The sequence below is a fragment of the Diadema antillarum genome, unplaced genomic scaffold, assembly GCF_040938485.1.
Source record: "Diadema antillarum isolate AM-2024a unplaced genomic scaffold, OU_Dant_1.0 scf00000167, whole genome shotgun sequence".
NCBI classification, from domain to species: domain Eukaryota; kingdom Metazoa; phylum Echinodermata; class Echinoidea; order Diadematoida; family Diadematidae; genus Diadema; species Diadema antillarum.
The window spans coordinates 1,799,649-1,819,101 of NW_027271056.1; the positions used below are offsets into that span (position 1 = coordinate 1,799,649).

Here is a 19,453-nt window from a genome sequence, read left to right on the forward strand (position 1 = left end):
CTGAACAAAGGAAAAGGATAACAACTGGTAACACACTGACACAGAAATCGGTGTTTCATCACTTCGAAAAAGTAGGCATGACATCGATGAGTTGAGGATCCCCAAACGATTATCATCCCCCCACGCAGCAGGCACCAAACACACATGCGCATAATGTACCTATCCTATGTGCTACCGAAAACAGCGAGAGCATGCGCTTGGCATTTCACAATACTGAGTAGATCTATTCTACATCCCCTTTACATCGTAACACTGATCCAATGGCTGAAAGCGTGTATGACTTGTGTGTGTGTGTGGGAAGTACAGTAAGTAGGAGGGTGTGACGTCAATTTCTCTTTGCCCGAGAGCCCGTGGTGTGGATTGTCGCGAAAATTACGTAGAAAATAAAATTCAAATAATTTGGCAAAAAGTTGAATGTTCTGCAAGAGGATTTTTCCTGCCGATGCCCAGTATTTCAAGAGGTAAGTAATTGTTCATGAAACCTGTCCTTTTATCTTGAAAATTATTCATGGCATGTGGACAGCGGCGGTCAGCTCACTTAGCCCATTCAATACAACAGCATCCTGGTAATGTAGTCTGCGATGATCGCGTGAAGTCCTATGTATGGTAATCTGTGTATGGTTTCATTTCGTCTCGGAGAATTCACACGTACACGTACACGCATGTCAGTCCGGGAAACCCGCTCATGAGGACCGCCCCCGCGTACGAGGATGGTCCCTCCTCATGAGGACCTCCCCCCTCCTCATGAGGCCCCCCGGGGAACGCCTCATGAGGCCCCCCCTTCACTTCTTATTCATCTCACATCTGACGTATAAATTGTCGCAACTTTGCACGGTGATTTTTTGTTACACACACATGTCCACTATCCATGATGAAAAGAAGAAAAAATCCTGTCTGTTTTTTTTTTTTTTAAATCGAGTTTTAATCACCCGATGCAGAGCGCCCATCAAAACACGGGCGCCAGCGCGTTCGCACAATGCAAGACTGCCGCACCTAGCGGCCTGATCCGACTAAATATTTTCGATGCTTTTTTCTGCGGCTCTCACCTCTCCGCGCACGAATCAGCCTCGTGAAGCTGAAGTTTGACATCTTTTTACACAAATTCGTAACGAGAAAAATTAAATCAGTACTAACCTGATCTTGTCCATATATTCCAAATTACTATTCCACACTGATAGAGTAGGTGGGTAGATGACATACTCCAGTTTGTTAGCAAAATAATCACTTTGTAGGTATGACGAGTTCACTTTCTTCGTCAATTCCGCCCACGATTCCGCCGCCCGCTTACCGTTTGGGCGCTTTCTCTGGAATCATCCCGCGACGCGACGTACGTCGCATCACATCACGCATCCAGCACATACCAGTCTGGTACTTAGTATGTGCTGGATGCGTGATGTATGCGACGTACGTCGCGTCGCGGGATGATTCCAGAAAAAGCGCCCAAACGGCGGAATCGTGGGCGGAATTGACGAAGAAAGTGAACTCGTCATACCTACAAAGTGATTATTTTGCTAACAAACTGGAGTATGTCATCTACCCACCTACTCTATCAGTGTGGAATAGTAATTTGGAATATATGGACAAGATCAGGTTAGTACTGATTTAATTTTCCTCGTTACGAATTTGTGTAAAAAGATGTCAAATTTCAGCTTCACGAGGCTGATTCGTGCGCGGAGAGGTGAGAGCCGCAGAAAAAAGCATCGAAAATATTTAGTCGGATCAGGCCGCTAGGTGCGGCAGTCTTGCATTGTGCGAACGCGCTGGCGCCCGTGTTTTGATGGGCGCTCTGCATCGGGTGATTAAAACTCGATTTAAAAAAAAAAAAACAGACAGGATTTTTTCTTCTTTTCATCATGGATAGTGGACATGTGTGTGTAACAAAAAATCACCGTGCAAAGTTGCGACAATTTATACGTCAGATGTGAGATGAATAAGAAGTGAAGGGGGGGCCTCATGAGGCGTTCCCCGGGGGGCCTCATGAGGAGGGGGGAGGTCCTCATGAGGAGGGACCATCCTCGTACGCGGGGGCGGTCCTCATGAGCGGGTTTCCCGGACTGATGTGGCACTGCATTGTCTGCTGTAAATCTATGTAAAGTTTAGAAATCTATAGACTATGCGGATGACTTGCCATTTGAAGGGTTCTCTTCTATATGTCTGTGATCATTAATTGTCTTGACAAGTTCTTGCTAGATCTACTTATTCAGGCCAGCTCCAGCCAGCCGCTTTCATGCTTTTGTCTTTTGCTTTGCTTTCTGAGACTGTTTCAGTTTAGTGTTAAGTGTTGTGTTGTAACTTGTAAATCTATCTCTCAAGAATTCAAGAAAAAGTTGGGGATAAAAAGTCTAGAGGACACAACTAACAACAGTGACAGGGCTGTGTAAGTTTATAGTTACAGTAAAATGTCCTGTAGTGTGAGACTGAGTGTCGGTGTTACTGTTTATAGCATGGACGATGGTTGTGAAAATAGTCTATAAATGATGGAGTTTAAATAGGTGTTTAGACTGCACTGGATTCCTTGAAGTCTGGAGACACAGACAGAACATTCATATTCAAATGTCACGAATGATAATCTTGAGCTTGACTATGAAAGACTGAAAGACTCAAGTCTTTGGGGATTCCATCCCTAGCCTAGAGCATCGACATGAACATTCAGATTTATGATCGTCAGAACTACATCCAGAGTTCAGGTGTCTACTGTAAATTCAATTTTTTATTGTTATAATAATATTAGAAATAGGATGTATAGTCTAGAGCACCAGCTATTTCTATATCCAGGTTAGCCCTTCGCACGGCATCAGACAAGCGGGGCCTCGCCATCACATCAGAAACCACAGCACAATTACACAACTTATAAAAATTTGAACGTTACTTGTAAAAATGTTTATGTTACTCGCGTAAAGTGCATGCTTATATTACAGAAGGTACGTAAGTCCATAGAGAGCCCTCGCGATAAGTCCATGGAACAAAAAAAATGGCACTTTCTAGCACAATCCCTGACCGTCGGGGTTCATTCTTGCAGATTTCAAAGTGGCGCGTTGATCTCTCTGCAATTTATGCGCGCGCGTGCGTGACCGGAAGTGCAGCGATCTCTTGTGTGTGTGCACTGCTTGAGTGTAGCAGCACGGTTGACAGCTTGACCTTAAAAGTGCATTCATATCACGTAAACTCCCGATTATCAGATGTACTATTCGCACACGCTGCATACAATCTTCGTTTTCGGTAAGTTGTGACTTGTGCATACATACGATGTCAATATCGATAATATAGCTATGAAGTCTCATTAATGAAGATTATCTTCAATGAGTTTTAGGTGACAAAAAATGATGTCAAGTATCAAAACTCAGCGCGATCGTGATATTCGCTTTGTGTTTCCTCTGTGTTGTGGGCCGCTCTGGTACAGCCCTGTCACGATTTATACAGCGACTGGGCTGTGTATAGTTATATCCAGGTGTAAACGCATTATACATGTAGTACTGGCAGTGATAGTTATGTAACACTTTGCCAATGTATGTGCCACATGCCGTCTAGTAGTAGTAGTACTTCTACTACTGAAGCTATTTTCTACAAAGAAGAGTTGTTGAAGTGGAATTGGACTCAATAACAGTTCATGGCCGGCACCACATTTTGAAAACGGGGGGGGGGGGGGGGGGGGGGGGGGGCACTTTATATTTCAGCGCAACTTTCTCATTCCTTTTTTGGGTTTCTTTAGCTGACAAAAAAAATAAAAAATAAAAAATAATAACGTCATTCCCGCACTTCATTGGCTGGCAAACGTCAAAAGCTTAACCACATTCAGTGGCGGATCCAGAGGGGGGTGCACCGGGCACACGCCCCCTCTTTACTTTTGGTTAAAAAACAAAAGAAATAAGGAAAAAATGTCCGTTCTTCCATCCATCCTTTTGTCCTTAATCAATTTTGTGGACAGGGTAAACAAACAAAATGTTTTGAGGCATCCAAATGGAACTTGGCATATGTATGTATTAGTGGACAAAGTTGTGCTTATTAACTTTAGAGTGCACATACTCAAGGTCAAAGGTCAAGGTCAAATGCAAAAAAAACCACCAAATCACTATTTCCCCCATATCTATGCAATGCCTGAAAATATTTTCGTGAAACTTAGGCCCCACATGTATTACCTGATAAACATTTTCTAGGGAATGTTTTGAGCCATGGGTTCAAAGGTCAAGTAAGAATGCTAAAATTACACTTTTTCCATATCTCAGAAATGGCTATTTTCATGGAACATAGTACGTGTATATTCAGTATACATGTCCTGCCTGACAGTGATTCTCTTGGGTCTTTTGTGGGTCATGAAGGTCAAAGGCAGGGGTCGCACTTAACTTTTTTTTTTAACTAGCCAGGCGGACTACTTAGAATCAATTTTGACACTGAAGCAATATTTTGGCTAGCCAGACGGACTAGTTACTTCAGAATTTTATGATTTTTAGCTAGTCCGACATGATTTTGGGTGGCCAATGGCCAGCGGACCATCGCCAATTTCGAACCCTGAAAGGTCGAGGTCAAATCCCCCATATTTACTATTTCTCCCATATCTCTGCAATGCCTGAAAGTATTTATTTGAAAATTAGTGTATCTATATACATATAATCATATAGAGATTCTCTGTGAAAGTTTTTGGCCAAGATCAAGTGAAAATGCTAAATTTTACTTTTTCCTCTATGTCCTAAAAGTGGCTTAAGGTATCATCATGAAACTTAACTAGGAATATGCATACTGCCTGACAGTGATTTTCTCATGAATTTTAGGGTCATAGGGTCAAAGGTCAGGTTAAAATGCTAAAGTTCGATTTAACGCTGAAATTACACTTTTTCTCCAAACCGTAGCAGTTACCCAATGCATACCCTTAATAATAGGGTCAAAGGTCAAGTGAAAATCCACAAATCCCGGAATACCTGTTCTCTTGAACAATGTAGCCATCCATCCAAATTATACCAAGTTCAAGGAAAGTACACACTCAATTACATTTGTGACAAATTTTTGCCAATAATGTGAAACTGTCATTACACATTGTCAAGACGTACTATAGACCTACCTGGGTATTCGGAGAACCATGCATCATTGCAGAGGTATACTAGTCCCCACAGTGACATTTCTAGTCATGCATGTTTTCAAAATTGTGTTTCAATGCCCAGCTGTCATAGAAATTTGATAGAAAGTCTAAATGAGGTTACACTGTAGGTCTTTGTGTTGAATGAAACATGAGTTTTTTGCACTTCCCTAAATTGTCATTAAATTTGGTAAAGCCTTAAAATTCAATGAGGAATAGGGCTTTCAATGATTAGAAAAAAAGAAGAAAAAGAAAGAAAATTCATATGGGTTGTGGTGCCACATATCTGTTGTTTATATGCCAGTTTTCAGTCACTGATAAAACCCAGGGCACAGACTAGGTGAGATGTAGTTCAGGAAGGCAAGACCTTGAGGCTGCCTTGAGAGACAGTTTGCGCTCTCTTCCCCCTTATCCTTTGACAAATATCCAAGTATGTGACGGAAAATGTTGGAAGGCACTTGTGGCAGTGTGTATTTAAATCAAAGCCAAGCTGCTCATCGAAATCTCCAAAGCATTGAATCTAAGCCAAAATACATGATAGATTCATTTGCTGTTCTGTGTACAACAAATAGCAGCCATAAATTATTACTGTTTTATATTTTGATATGATACATCCCTTGTCTGTTTCCTAGAAGCTTTCTTTTGCCACAATAGGACTGATTGCTACTTCAGTCCATTGCTGTGTATGGTTACCTGCACCATGTAGGGCAAACCACATGGGCTTTTAGTCATTATTGCCCATTTTCCATGAGTGGGATGGACCACTTCATTAGTTTTACACTGTGCGCTTTTATTAAGTGAAGTGAGATCTTTCAAGTGCCTGATTTGTGACTGTCTTACACATGGTGACCTACAATTTATGTTCACTCTGAGGGATGGAGAGTTTTATACCTTTATGGATGGGAATGAGATGACAAGACATTACAGTGGTCAATTCACACTGGGCCCCACACGGGAGACTGCTTGATTATCTTAAAGGCAGACGATACTACAGAAAGAGCCGGCTGACTGTCAAAACTTCTTGGCTTTACCCTAAATGTAATCAGAGGAAGTGTGTCCAATATCAGTAAGATTTTATGGTGTATACCATTGCCATATGTCAGCATGTGGTTGTTTGTTTCTTCAAGTTAAGATAAACTTCATCTGCAGATTGATTGATTATTAGGATCTTTTCAGATTTGAGGTCACAGCTCTCAATTGAGTATCATTGGGGATGGGTCTCCGTTGTAAGTGGCGCTCTACAGCTTGACGTCTCTATGGCAACTCATCACATGCATGTACCACAACTGTTAATGGTTCCATGACGTTTGCTCACTCTGACAATTGCTCCCAAGAAATATCTGCATACTATGCCAAACATAAATTCTACCCACAAACATAACCCTGACCCTAATTGTAATCTTCACATCAAACTATACCATAAACCCTATCACAACCCTAACCCTAACCCTAACCCTATAAAGTCCTTGGAGGAAATAAGACCTCGGAAGAGCAATGTCATGTCACTACTTTCAATGTGTAGGGCTGTAGATATACTAGTAATAGCCACATAAAGCAGATCATTTCATCCTTTGTCGATATGAAGACTTATATGACATTCTCTGATGCCGAATGCTATCGTTATGCAGAAGACAATCACTATCAACCTCTCATACAAAGTGAAGCAGATGGGTTTTATAGCCCTTTACTTTCAAACCTAGATCGTGGCTTGAAGCTGTATAACACTCTTAAGCTCATCATTCCATATTGGAAAAAAAGAAGATATGGTGTGTGATCTGGCACTGCTTATTTAAGATAGCAGAATTAGGGTAGGATCTGTCCATTCAAATCTTCTTGTCCCCTGTCCTGAATTTGCAGTGAAACTTGATGATTTTTTTTCTTAATCTCTTATTTTCTGAGAATACTTTAGTTTCCTAGCAGCCATGCCCAACAGTGAAAATATATTGTGTTACTATAAGAAAGATATTGAGAGTTTGTGATGTAGCACCAAGATAGATAATTTTTGTTCTGTTTGTTTGTTTGTCTGCAAGCAAGAAGCCGTTTTCTTTTTGAACTTCTTAATTCATTGCTAAGAACAGGTGCTTCCGGATTAATCTTCAAGATACCTGTCCTTGTTAAAACACCTGTTTGAGACCAATATCTTTGTTTGGCTGCACCAGTTGACCTCTTCACAGGTCAGCTTGAAATAATCATAAACCCTGAACAAGTTTAAGATGATTAATCCATGCACAATACTATGCTATTGAGGGTCATTGACCCCACACTGTTCAGTATAGATTTACAATTTTGAATTATTTGTATTTGGATGAAATTACCATGGGTTATCAGACAGCTGTTTTTCTCTTATGGCCCAAGTGCTTGTTTGGCAGACCTCCAAGAAATTAGTGTTCAACTTTCTTTCAGTATCATATGCAAAGAAACACAGTGTTCTGTGTGTGAAAGTAGGAGTCAGGTGTTGAAATTAATCTATAAACAAAGGCATACTTATCATATCACTGGCATGTTTTCAAAAGAAGTGATGATATTTTTCTGACACATCTGTAAGTGTTGGTGCTGAGTAGCATCAATGGCCTTCTGGGTGTTATCAATTTTATCACATGATTTCATTATTACATAATGACTAGATCGAGTCTTAACTTGGCCTCTCTTGATAAGCCATTTGAGCAGTATTGAAACAGGTTTCTTTTAAAGAAATCATTATTTACAGAACATAATAATGTTGCGTGCTTAAAGCTGTTTTACTGAATATGCTATAAACTAATTGAATTCACTGTGCTAAAAAGTACATGAACACAAATATGTGAGAGGAAAGTAAATTGATTGAAAGTAAATTGATTGGGCAGGTATGCTTTTCTGCTTTCTGACAGTTGATGGTAAAGCTTTGGTTTAAAAGATAAGTTTGTTTATGCCTTAGTTTTTATGATATTGACACTAATGTAATAAGATACAGTGTGAAATGAAGTTGAATCAAAATGTGTGAAGATGTTTGAAATTATTGCTCAGTCATACAATGCAACTTTATTTTCAAAGAAGAAAAAAAAAAGAGTGAGAGAGTGAGAAAAAGTACAATCATTGCGTTGAGGGTTTCCCATGCTTGAACATGTAATGATCAGTGATGTTCGTCTGTTGCCTCACAGACCAAGCATTACTGACACTGCACTATTGACACTGCCATGTTAATGGTGTCTCAGAGTAACCCACACTATTTATTCACTTCAAATTACTTTAATAATTCACATGAAACCCTAGACCATGCCTACAATGATGAGGGTGGATGGTTTGCATGTATTGCTGTTCTGTGTATATAATCAGATGCTGCATCGGTGTTGTTCAGAAACAAAGTGAATCCACGCTATCGGAGAAGTTTGTCTATGACACGGTCCCCTCCTTCCTCCGAGGTTTGGCCACCGCACAGGCTGCACCTATTTTTTGTGGTTGGAGTTGCCATGGAGATGCATCTATTCAGGAAGTGCTGTGGATAATGATCAAGGTTCTGAGGAAGTTGTTCGAGCTCTTTCCTAAAACTTGTTGAGCCTATCATCTATGCTGGAGTAGTGAGAAAGAAGTTGGGGGGGGGGGGGGGCAGTGTATCCCAACTGAATAGTATGCTTCTTTGAAGTACTACTTAGTCATAGATAGAAACTTTATCACAATGCTACAAATTGTATATGTGTGGTTCTTCATTAAAACAAACTGTAATTACGTGTAATATGTGCTTACATTTTACAAGGTGTTAAACCAGATTTGAATGATTGTAGCTTAAAGGAACCCAAATATAAATGTGGATTGAGTTAAAGCAGCAATATCAGTAGAATGCATCTGAAAATTTGAGGAAAATCAGACAGTTCATTCAAAAGTTATGAATTTGTAAAGTTTGGGGGCTGATATTGTTGGACAAGACAACAACTACAGTTCATGATGTCATTATGGACAACAATATAAAGAAGATATACCGGTAAGGAGAATTCCACAAAATTTGAATTTTTGTCTCGCCCGTGGAGCAGAAGCAGGTCATAGGCGTCACTTTTCTGTCGATGTCGTCGACATCCTCAACATTTTACTCAACAATACTCTCTTTAAGTGTCTTGTACAGCTTTGAGCTATGGCCACCATACTCAAACTACAGGTACATGATCTGAAAATTCTGGTCAAGTTCAAATTTGGGTGAAGTCCAGCCAGGTCAAAGGTCAAATGGTTGATGAACTTGCCCTGATAAGCACTGTACTCCCAATATTGTGGTGCACTCTCAATACCTTTCCACAGCTTTGAGCTGGTACCACCATATTCACACCACAGGCACACCACAGGTACATCACCTAAAGATGCTGTTCAAGTTTGCATATTTTGCATTCTGACATGGTTAAACGTCAAAATGTTAATGAACTTTCCCTTATAAGTACCATAAATTGTGTGTTCTCAATTGCTTTCCACAGCTTTGAGTTTTATGACCACAAAACTCACACTACATTTACATCATATCTATCTATGTATCGATGTACATTTTGATTCATCCAGGTAGCATGCTGAAAGCTTGTAAATTAAATCTGTTCGACTGGAATTACTTGTGAAAATCACTTAGAGATGATGGTCTACAATGTAGTTCAAGTATGGGTGAAGTTGGACATAGTCAAAGGTCAATGAATTTACATTGAAAAATACTATAGGCACAAATTGCGATATGCAGGCAAGACATCACTTGACATTGCGTGAGATATGAAGGCTTCTAGAAATTGTTGACGTTCAGCAGTTTGTTCAATAAAATTTACATGTATTTTATTCCAGTGATAATTGTCTACCCTAGGCAGTGCTTGTGCTGTCGTCTGATGAAAGGATGAATTTCACAAAACATTTCACACAATAAACAGTGTACATTGATTTTTGCCAAGATTAAAGATGAGAGGTTTGTGCATTTTTTTTAATGAAGAAATTCTGTTGTTATATCACTGACTACAACACAGACATATAAAATTTGCAGGAATTCATGTCAACAGAGCCAGGTGGAAAAATATCTAATTTGAAATCTGTAAATAAGGGTTGTATTTTGATAGTGCTTATTTGAAAATAAATCCAACATGATACTTAAAGTGGTAGCAATGATGGTGATAAGCCAGAAATGATAATGCTAGTGTTAATCAAGTTATGATGAAGAAGATATGAGTAACAAAGTTGTGTATTATCTGAAAACTGCTAGAACTGCTAAAGAGGGTATGATGAATTCCCAATGCCAATTGTCCAGGATAAGCACTTCGAACAAGCTGTGTACAGTCATATTTGAGCAGTATACACGTTGTAGATGTATACAGCTGTATCAATATACGCACCTGATACATTGTATTAGAATATATCCTAGGCCTACCTGCAGTGCTAATGGCATTGTTGTCCATTGTCTACATAGGGCTGTGGCTGTTGCACATTCTGTATACACCATGGCATGATGTATCATTCCTGTCATCTGCGTGCAGCAACAACCATAGGTTGTGGGATCAGAAAGGGGGGGGGGGGGGGAGGTGGGGGATTTTTACATTGCTTCTCCTCATTATGATCAAATTTCTCTGCTGACCCGCCCCAATTACAATTAGCTATGGCTGTCTTAAGAGTGAGAGCTATTACAGTGATACGTTTCCAGTGCATGACACTGACAGAGAAGATGGAGGGTATTGCACCAGCATGCGCTCAAATGCAGGCACTGTGACAACTGCAGTTTCCACTTTTCCATCATCACTAATTCATGGTAATGGGCCTATCAGGAATCATTTTAACAAGCAAGCCAACCACAAGCGCAGCATGCATATTCTGCAGAATGAGGACAAAGTTGGATGTGTGTGTGTGTGTGTGTCTGTACAATGTATGTGTGTGTGTTGCTGCAAAAGTCAGTCTTGAATTAATAGCCGCTTGGCAGCGGTGTCATGTAATGGTTTTCAATGAGAAGGCTGTTAAATGTGAGCATCAGATTGGTGCAAAAAATTGGAAATTCAGTATATTTGATGCAGTCTGATAATCATTGCCTCTCACTGATGAGATGGCAGTTGCCTCTGGCATGTTTTTTGTTTTTCTTAATTCATGCTTGGCCTAAGGCAAAACTAAGTTGGGAAAATTTAATGGTTTTGATGATGGTGATTGTATTGATCTTAATATCTTTAGATTCATCATTAATGATAAGATTAAGGTAGTGATCATCATAATTTTTTATAATCTATTATCATCTCATCATCTCCTTGGTCATTACAAGTAGTACACACTGTAGTACCAGTATTCAAGCTGATGGTTATCATTCAGAGCCCACTACAAGTGCAGGATGATTATAAACATCCAAAGAAGGAAAGCAGACCTTCTGTTCTGTTATAGAGATAATGATAGAACCCTTGAGATAATGTATATTAGTGTCCTAGAATACTGGCAGGCCATAATGTCGGGGTGGCATGTCCCCTTATGCTTTGAAACTGTGCATATAAAGCTATGCCCTAGATATAAATGCAGTTGTCACCACCCATGGCCCATAGAGTGAAGCATATTGTGTTGATACATCCTAGACTGTGCAGCACACATAATGCCGTGCAAGCTTGTGGCAGCACCATTCAGAAGCAAATGCAGCTCGATCCTAAATTTGACTACTCTTGAGGCCATGGTATGAATGATTGACAAGGTCACACACATAAAACTCTACGGACAAAATGGTAGCTCACATGTGAGTTCTTCTTTACTATTTTTTCTCTGTCCTCTCCCCCCCCCCCCCCCAGTACATTCAAGGAGGTACTACAGTAGGCGAGCACCACCTTGGTACATTTGTATGTGTGTCTTGCTTTAAATTCAGTTTGAATATAGTTTTATTATTATCATTATTATTATTATTATTATTATTATTATTATTATTATTATTATTATTATTATTATTGTTATTATTATCATTATTTATTATTATTATCATTATTATTTATTATTATCATTATTATTTATTATTATTATTAGTAGTAGTAGTAGTAGTAGTAGTAGTAGTAGTTAGTAGTATGCTCTTTATACGCTTCATAAAAAGCACATTATAATAAGATATTTCATAAGAATATACAGATACACAAGTAAAAACATGATGTATGAATACAACAAACAAATATACATAATAGATTTAAAAATGCCTTCAGGGAGATCCAACAGACATCCACATTATTTTTGTTATTTACAGTTCTAAAATAAATAGAGTTCAGTATTTGGGTAAACCTGCCATCTCCCACCCCTTCCCTACCTGTGCCAACTCTGACTGTTCAGGGAAGAGGCGCACACATCCATATATTATTCACTTGTCAACTCTTTCTTTAGTTGTAGTGTAAGTATGATTTGTTCATACCTGGATAAAGCATCTATTTGAAACTTATGTGCCACCTTCAATTTATTTCAAAGTGTTGTTTTCTGTTTCAACAAGGAATGTATTGCTCTGGATAGGGTGTTCATAATGCTGCAAACTTGTGCAAATCAGAGAGCTTTTTAAGAAAAATGTTGCAAGGATAATTGGAATAGATGAGCAACACAGAAAACACACTCAGTTGGTGTTGGCATATACTTTGCTGTTTGCTATCAAAAACAATCACCTCTCCCCCCCCCCCCCCCCCAACCAAAAAAAAAAAAAAAATCATAGTTTAGTAGCATTGATGGCAGTAATAAGTTACTGTAACCTTGAACATGCTACTTGTCAAGCCAATGACATCTGCAATGTACACCATAAAAGTGCTTACAAGATATTCATTTTGAAGATCTGTTGTTTTTATCATGTAAAACTTTGTTTTATTTCTATACAAAGGCAAATGCCCAAATCTCTGACAGTGATTTGATATATTGTTAAAATGTCAGATCTCAAAAAAGCCAGAGAATAAAAAATAAATGTAATGTTATAACCTGGATGGATTAATGTGAAACAATGTGTTTGGTATTAAAAATGGGGAAGCTGGCTGGATAATAGTCTTGATCTGTACATCTTTCTTTGCCTTCAGAGCATTATTCTCTCATCTTCAAGCAACCAAACTGCCAGCTGCAAAGAGCATCTCTGAAGCCAGCGGAAATACTGGCCCCTTGGACTCATTGTGACTGTTGGGCTGTACAGAGAGGAAAAATCATTTCTGGTGAGGGAAAATATGTTCAAATCTGTGTATATGTGGCCAGAGCATGGTCAGTTGACAAAGTATGGAGACCCTACTTTACATTGTACATCAATCTTCATAAGATCTCACATTCAGAAATCAATTATGATGTGACACCACCACCATTTTACCCTTGAAAAGTCACATAATACATAACCCAAGAAAGCTGCAGAATGAAGATGATTTTATCACATTGTAAGATGTTTGATCATTGTTTTTTGAAGAGAAAACCAAGTTTGATACCTTCCCTTTAAACCTGCCCAAATTTCAAAATCTAAAATTGTTTTGAAATTAAAAACTTTTGAATTACAATGTTTTCAGTCATATAATTCTACACATTTAAGATTCAAAGCCAATATTCTAAAATACTGTGTTTATCTGATGGTTGACTTGCTTGCTGTTTCTGTTGGTTATAAAGTGCATTATATCATAAGTCATTGGAAAAGCTTCATGTGGAGAATTTATTAAAATCACCAATACTATACATGCTGATATTTTTGCATACAAATATTTTTGTGAATGACATTTGATTGTACATTTTCAGGAGTAGATCATTTTGTGCTTTGTGGTCTTCCCACTATATTTATGGCAACAACAAAAAAAAACACACACACAAAAAAAAAAACCCAACACCCAAGACAAAAACAAAACACAAACGTGCAGAAGAAAGCCTGTCTTCTCAAACAAACCATTTTGGTAAAGCATTGCTTGAAATTAGATCAAATCTCACAGAAAAACGTACATAATGTACACTGTACTAGTATTCCAAGAATTTGAGCAGGGTGGTTGACAGCAAATAGCGTTCAGCTTCAGCACGTGCATATATGCCGGACTTACAGCGCCAGACTTACATCTATGTCAATATTTTCGCTCATTGTTATTTCGGGATCGAGAGTCTATCCACAAAATTTGCAAAAATAAATTCACTGCGGAAATTCCAGCGTATACAGTAGCAGAAATTCTATGTTTAGCTACACATACTTCAAAGAGCTTTCATAAAGTGCAGGCCGCAATCAAAAGTATCTGTTAATTACGGACAAGGTACTCGTGTATTCATATTTCCATGTGGTTATATCTTTCAGTCTGTTTCTTTGTTTGATTTAATCTTATTTATCAGATGTACACGTATGTATTGTTGTTTGTATCATATCTCACTGTGTGCTTTGATTCAAATGGTTAAGTCCCATATTGCGGTTTAAAAGTAAGGGCACGGGATCCCTGAGAAGTCTAGCAAGAAAATGCTGGCTACTTCATTACAAATGAATGTGGGGCAGAATGGAGCATAATGTTCGAATCATTTCAGAGGATTACCTGGAAAAAACAGAGCAGAAAAACAGACAAAAACAGAATTCTTATTCTAAGAATACAAAGAAAATCCCCTGGACAGGATCTCCTGCTGAATTGGGTAAACCTCCAGACAGGATTCTCATGTTAATTGTGAGATGAAACAGGTGTAAGATCCTGCACTGAGGTGTCTCCTCACATACAGTAGTGAAAGAACAACTGAGAATGAAATCAGACAAAATATAATATCCTTTATGACGAGTTTCAGATTAAAAAAAAGGGGAAAAAATGTTTTGATGCCAGAATGAAATTGGAGTGAAATGATAAAGTGATTGTAATGGTATTGAATTGGGCACACAACAGGATTTAGGTGGCTCGGTTCATTGACATTGCATATATTGGGAAGAAAATTCCTTTAAATAGCATGGACCACAAGCTCCAATAACTGCTGCCCTAAGAGGTACTGTGATCCGGTGATAATTCATGTCAAGTTCTTCAGAACCCTGCATTCCTCGGTATTCCACTCTTGTTTGAGATAAATGCGTCTGTGTGCAGGTCTCGGTATAAACAATGAAAATGGGTAGATTCAAGACACCCGCTCTGCCCGCAACTACATGTACATCACTTGCCTTTGATGGCTATTGGAAAGGTGAAAGGGGACAAGATTGCCAATTTGCTACTATAGACGAGAAATGACGGGAGATAAAGAATATTTGCCCATATTTACTTTAGTCAGAGCACATGGGGGGGGGGGGGGGAGAAAGATGAAACGAAACAGCCAACATTGTTGCCAAAGATCAAGATACTGTAGTTGAGGGGAAGGGATTTATTGTTCCTCACAGGGATTGTGGTTGAGTTTATTACTTCCAATGGAACTCATGAGAACATCAAACTAGTCTGTAGATATTAATACATGTACCTAGATTGGGCAAATAACAATTTTATTTAATGATTATTAAACTTATTGAGGACAAGCTGATTTTGCTGTAAAAGGCATTTTCCATGGACACCTGCCCAAGTATCCTCGGGACTAATCTTCATCTGGTTTAATTCTATTTACATGTATGTTAGTGTTGAAATATTGAGTGTTGTAGAGAGCTTCGATAACCTCAGACATGTATGCATGAAGTGAACACTGCGATTGATTCTCTTTTTTTCATAGTGTGAAATGTTACCAATTGTAAAATTAATATATTTTTTTTTTGTAGTGACACTGATATCATTGATGTTTTTTTTTCTTCAACTTCTCACGGTAATTCTCTGAAAAAAAAAAGATATATCTTGTACGCGTGTAATGTACCAATTATTTGCCATGTTGCAGCACACCAATAGCAGTACTGAAATGGTCTGAGAGTCAGTAGACTCTTTTCAGCATCTGTATTGAAACACGGAGCATATTTGATACTGCATGGATTTTATTACCTGTACTGCATCATCAATAGTATTGCGGGGAAAGTACAGTATCGCTGTGACATTGATGAATGTCATGCTGAACTGAGGGCCGATGTGCAACCTGCTTGTCGCAGCTTATCAGGGCAGTGACAAATGGCGTATTTTGGAAAGGTTTGTGAATTGTATTAAAGTGCGGTGTAGGTGTGTACATACAGAAATACATCAGCAGGATCAGTGGAAGTGCAGGCTAACAACATGATAAATTGTATAGCCAATGTCATTGAAAGGCAGAAACACTTTCCAAATGCCTGTATGTAGGCCTATATTCAATGGTCAAAGCCTTGCACAGTATAGAATGACGTTTATTAGATAAGAGGCAAGGCTGAGAGGTGTCTCTATACTAATATGGATCCTTGATGCATTTACAATTTTATAGTGACTTGTTTTATGCATATTTCTCAGATTATGATCATGTGAAGTAGAGGAATACAAAATGAAAGAAGGGGTGGATTAACATTATTTTAGAAATACTCTGGTGAAATATCTTGATACCTGACTCAGGCTGCATTTATCTAAAAAATTTCTGAGGCAGAATCACGATCCTAAACGCGTTTGAGGCATTTTCAGGGGTTACGGTGTAGATAAACGCAACCGTGTTTTCAAACGCGTTTAGAAACGCCGTTTTGAAACGCCTTTCAAAGGGCATTTTGAAACGCGTTTGAGACCACAATCGCCGTTCTGTGAGTAGATAAATGCAATGCCGTTTTGAAACGCGTTTATATCTCAAGGTCAGATCCCAGCTGTTTCCGGTTGTGTTCTCTGGCCATTATTTGTGTGTGACTGATTCAATTCAATTCAATTCAATAATGGTTTTATTACAATCGCATTGCAGTCAGAGACCGAATTGCACGATGTTACAAAAAGTATAACACATACACAATATAGATAAGGGCAATTCCGCAGTTAGGTGGACATGACATGGATAAAAGAAATGTGCGTCTTTATCTTACTCTTTAATTTAGGTAACAACTAATGCCATGGATGTTCACCAATCATAAAGGGCTTTCAAATTCAGTAGATGGTATTTTTCGTATTTATTGGTTTTGTGAGATCTGAAACCATCATTTAAAATGTACATGTGGGACTGGGGATGCTGAAATTCGTTTAAATATAAATTACAGTGGGTTCCTTTGAAAATTTTTCCTCAAAGTTTTGCTAAAAGGTAACAGATGAATACATTTGAATACTCCAGAAGTTATGTGACATTTCGTCAACTACAAAAGGGTGAAATGACCTGCGGAATTACTTCGGACAAATGTAACGTTACTAACCGTAACGTTACTAACCATGCTTTTGGGGGTCTAGCTAATAAATTATCGGTCGAACTGCTAAAAAAAATTACGTGAACATTTGTCATGATGCAATAATTGAAATTAATGCAACACTTTCTTTGAAGTACCTTGAATTTTAGCACACTTTTTGTTACAAGACATTGATTTTTTTGTCATGTCCTTTTTTTCGTAACGTTACTAACCTGCCCTTTTAGTTGCCATAGCAATTCTAATATTTATTGGATTGTATTCATTCTTTTGTATACCATGAATATGGGAAGAATAAACATATTTTTAATATGATTTTGACTTGAAATGAATAAATGGGGATTTATTAGATAAATATCTAAATTTGTTTAAATGTAACGTTACTAACCGCGGAATTGCCCATAAAATGATTAAAAATTACACAAAAAAAAAATTTCCATTATGAACACATCATATTTAGCCAGGATATGGACTCGAGAGGAAGTGAGGAAGGGAAGAAAGACAGAGGTACTGATAGGGATTATAGAGGCATAAATGAGGGTGGGAGAGAAAGGGAAAGAGGGAGTTCGCGTAAGAAAAAAAAAAGAACATTTTATAAACGTCATCAATTAAGATACATAAGTTCATTCATTTGTATGTAACCGTTCATTACTTCAAAATGCTGGAGCATTCCAAAAAAATAACAATTCCATGAAATGAATCATGTCATAATGAAGATATTTATAAACAGTAAGCGGAAAAAATGGAGTTGCTGAGATTATCAAGTATACAAAAAATAAAACAATTAACAGAATTACCAATATACTGTACATTTTCATAAAATAAATTAAATTCCTCTATAAGATTTTACACTCTTTCATATTAAATAAAATATTTCGCATTATCTTCAAATCATCGTAAAAACACACACACACACACACACACACACACAGTGGAATCCATGCATAAGCCGGATTGAAACGGTAACCGTACCATCTTGGGAACAAAAGATACAACCGTAAGGGTATTTAGTAAGAAGAGAGAGAGAGAAAGAGAGAGAGCGAGAGAGAGCGATCGCAAAAGAACGGAGGGATAACTATGCAAGGGCGAAAGAAGGTGAGAAGAAGAGGAGCAGGTCTAGTGAAGAGTAAGAGGAATGAATGTAACCAAAAACTATAGCGGATGCGAGGGAAGATATGAGAGACTTACAAAAATACCCCGAAAACAGAAACAGCAGTCTGCCTTGTAACCATTCACATAATACCAACATGAGTTTCAAACATCAGTATTGACATAGGGGAAAAACAACAACAACAACAACGGACCGTGCATATATGGAAAAAAAAACCTCCACGTATACATTACATATTTAAACGGACGTATTGCTCAAAAGACATTGATTAACCTCAAATGAGAAAAAAATGCAAAAATGTTGCAGGTTAAGTACAATGTACAATAAGTACAAGTATTTGTCACGAGGACAAGAAGGAGAGAGAGAGAGAGAGAGTGAAGAAAAAATAACAGCTTGATCATAGACGATTCCATGTTGGAAGCGCAACGTGAATGCATTGCAATACAGCACAATGCAACACAATGCAACACTTAAGAAATGAATATTGCACATTTACATCTATAGAAAAAAAAATAACATAAGCAGAGTGTGACCAATAAACCATTGGGATTGATATGCTAAAGCTTTACTGTGAATTGTGAATTGTGTAACGGACCCTGTAAGGAGGAAGGGAGAAGAAGAAGGAGAGGGAAAAGAGAGAGAGAAACAAACAAACAAGACGGTCAATTGGCAACACACAAAGAAGAGAATGATTGGAATCCATACTATAATATTAAGAAAAAAAAATATTGCACATCTACTTCTTGGAATAGATTAACATAAGCAAGGTCATACAGTTGTAGCATTAAGACCAAACAATTAATATGAAGCTTTACTGAGAGTTGTATAGCCGAACCAGTATGGAATAGGACTTTGTTTCATTCTGTTGGTTTTGCATCTTATCTCTTGAAAACTACGAGTGTGTCGTAAATGACGTACAGTTTGACGAGTTGGTGGGATAAGGTCTCTGAATTGCTGAGCGTTTCTCATAGACTTTTTGAAAAAGGACAAACAAAGCAGCTTTCTCCTTTCTTCCAAGTATTGAAGATCATGCTCGAGCAGTATTTGGTCGTAGGTTGTGTAATCACTTCCAAAGATAATACGAAGGGCCGTTTCTGGATTCGCTCCAGTGTCGCGATTTGCTCTTTGTTAATGGCACCACTCCATACGGGAA

The 19,453-nt window shown here is 38.2% G+C and overlaps 1 protein-coding gene across 1 annotated transcript in view; it reads left to right on the top strand.

The window, feature by feature from the left end:
- The first annotated feature begins 346 nt into the window (after positions 1-346).
- The window catches only part of LOC139722535 (uncharacterized), a 99,327-nt gene continuing 80,220 nt past the window's right edge, over positions 347-19,453 (top strand). The window contains exons 1-2 of the mRNA XM_071633823.1: positions 347-461; positions 13,048-13,176. Of these exons, the coding sequence (XP_071489924.1) occupies positions 443-461; positions 13,048-13,176 (148 nt within the window). The 5' untranslated portion in view covers positions 347-442. The remainder of the gene's footprint in view (positions 462-13,047; positions 13,177-19,453) is intronic.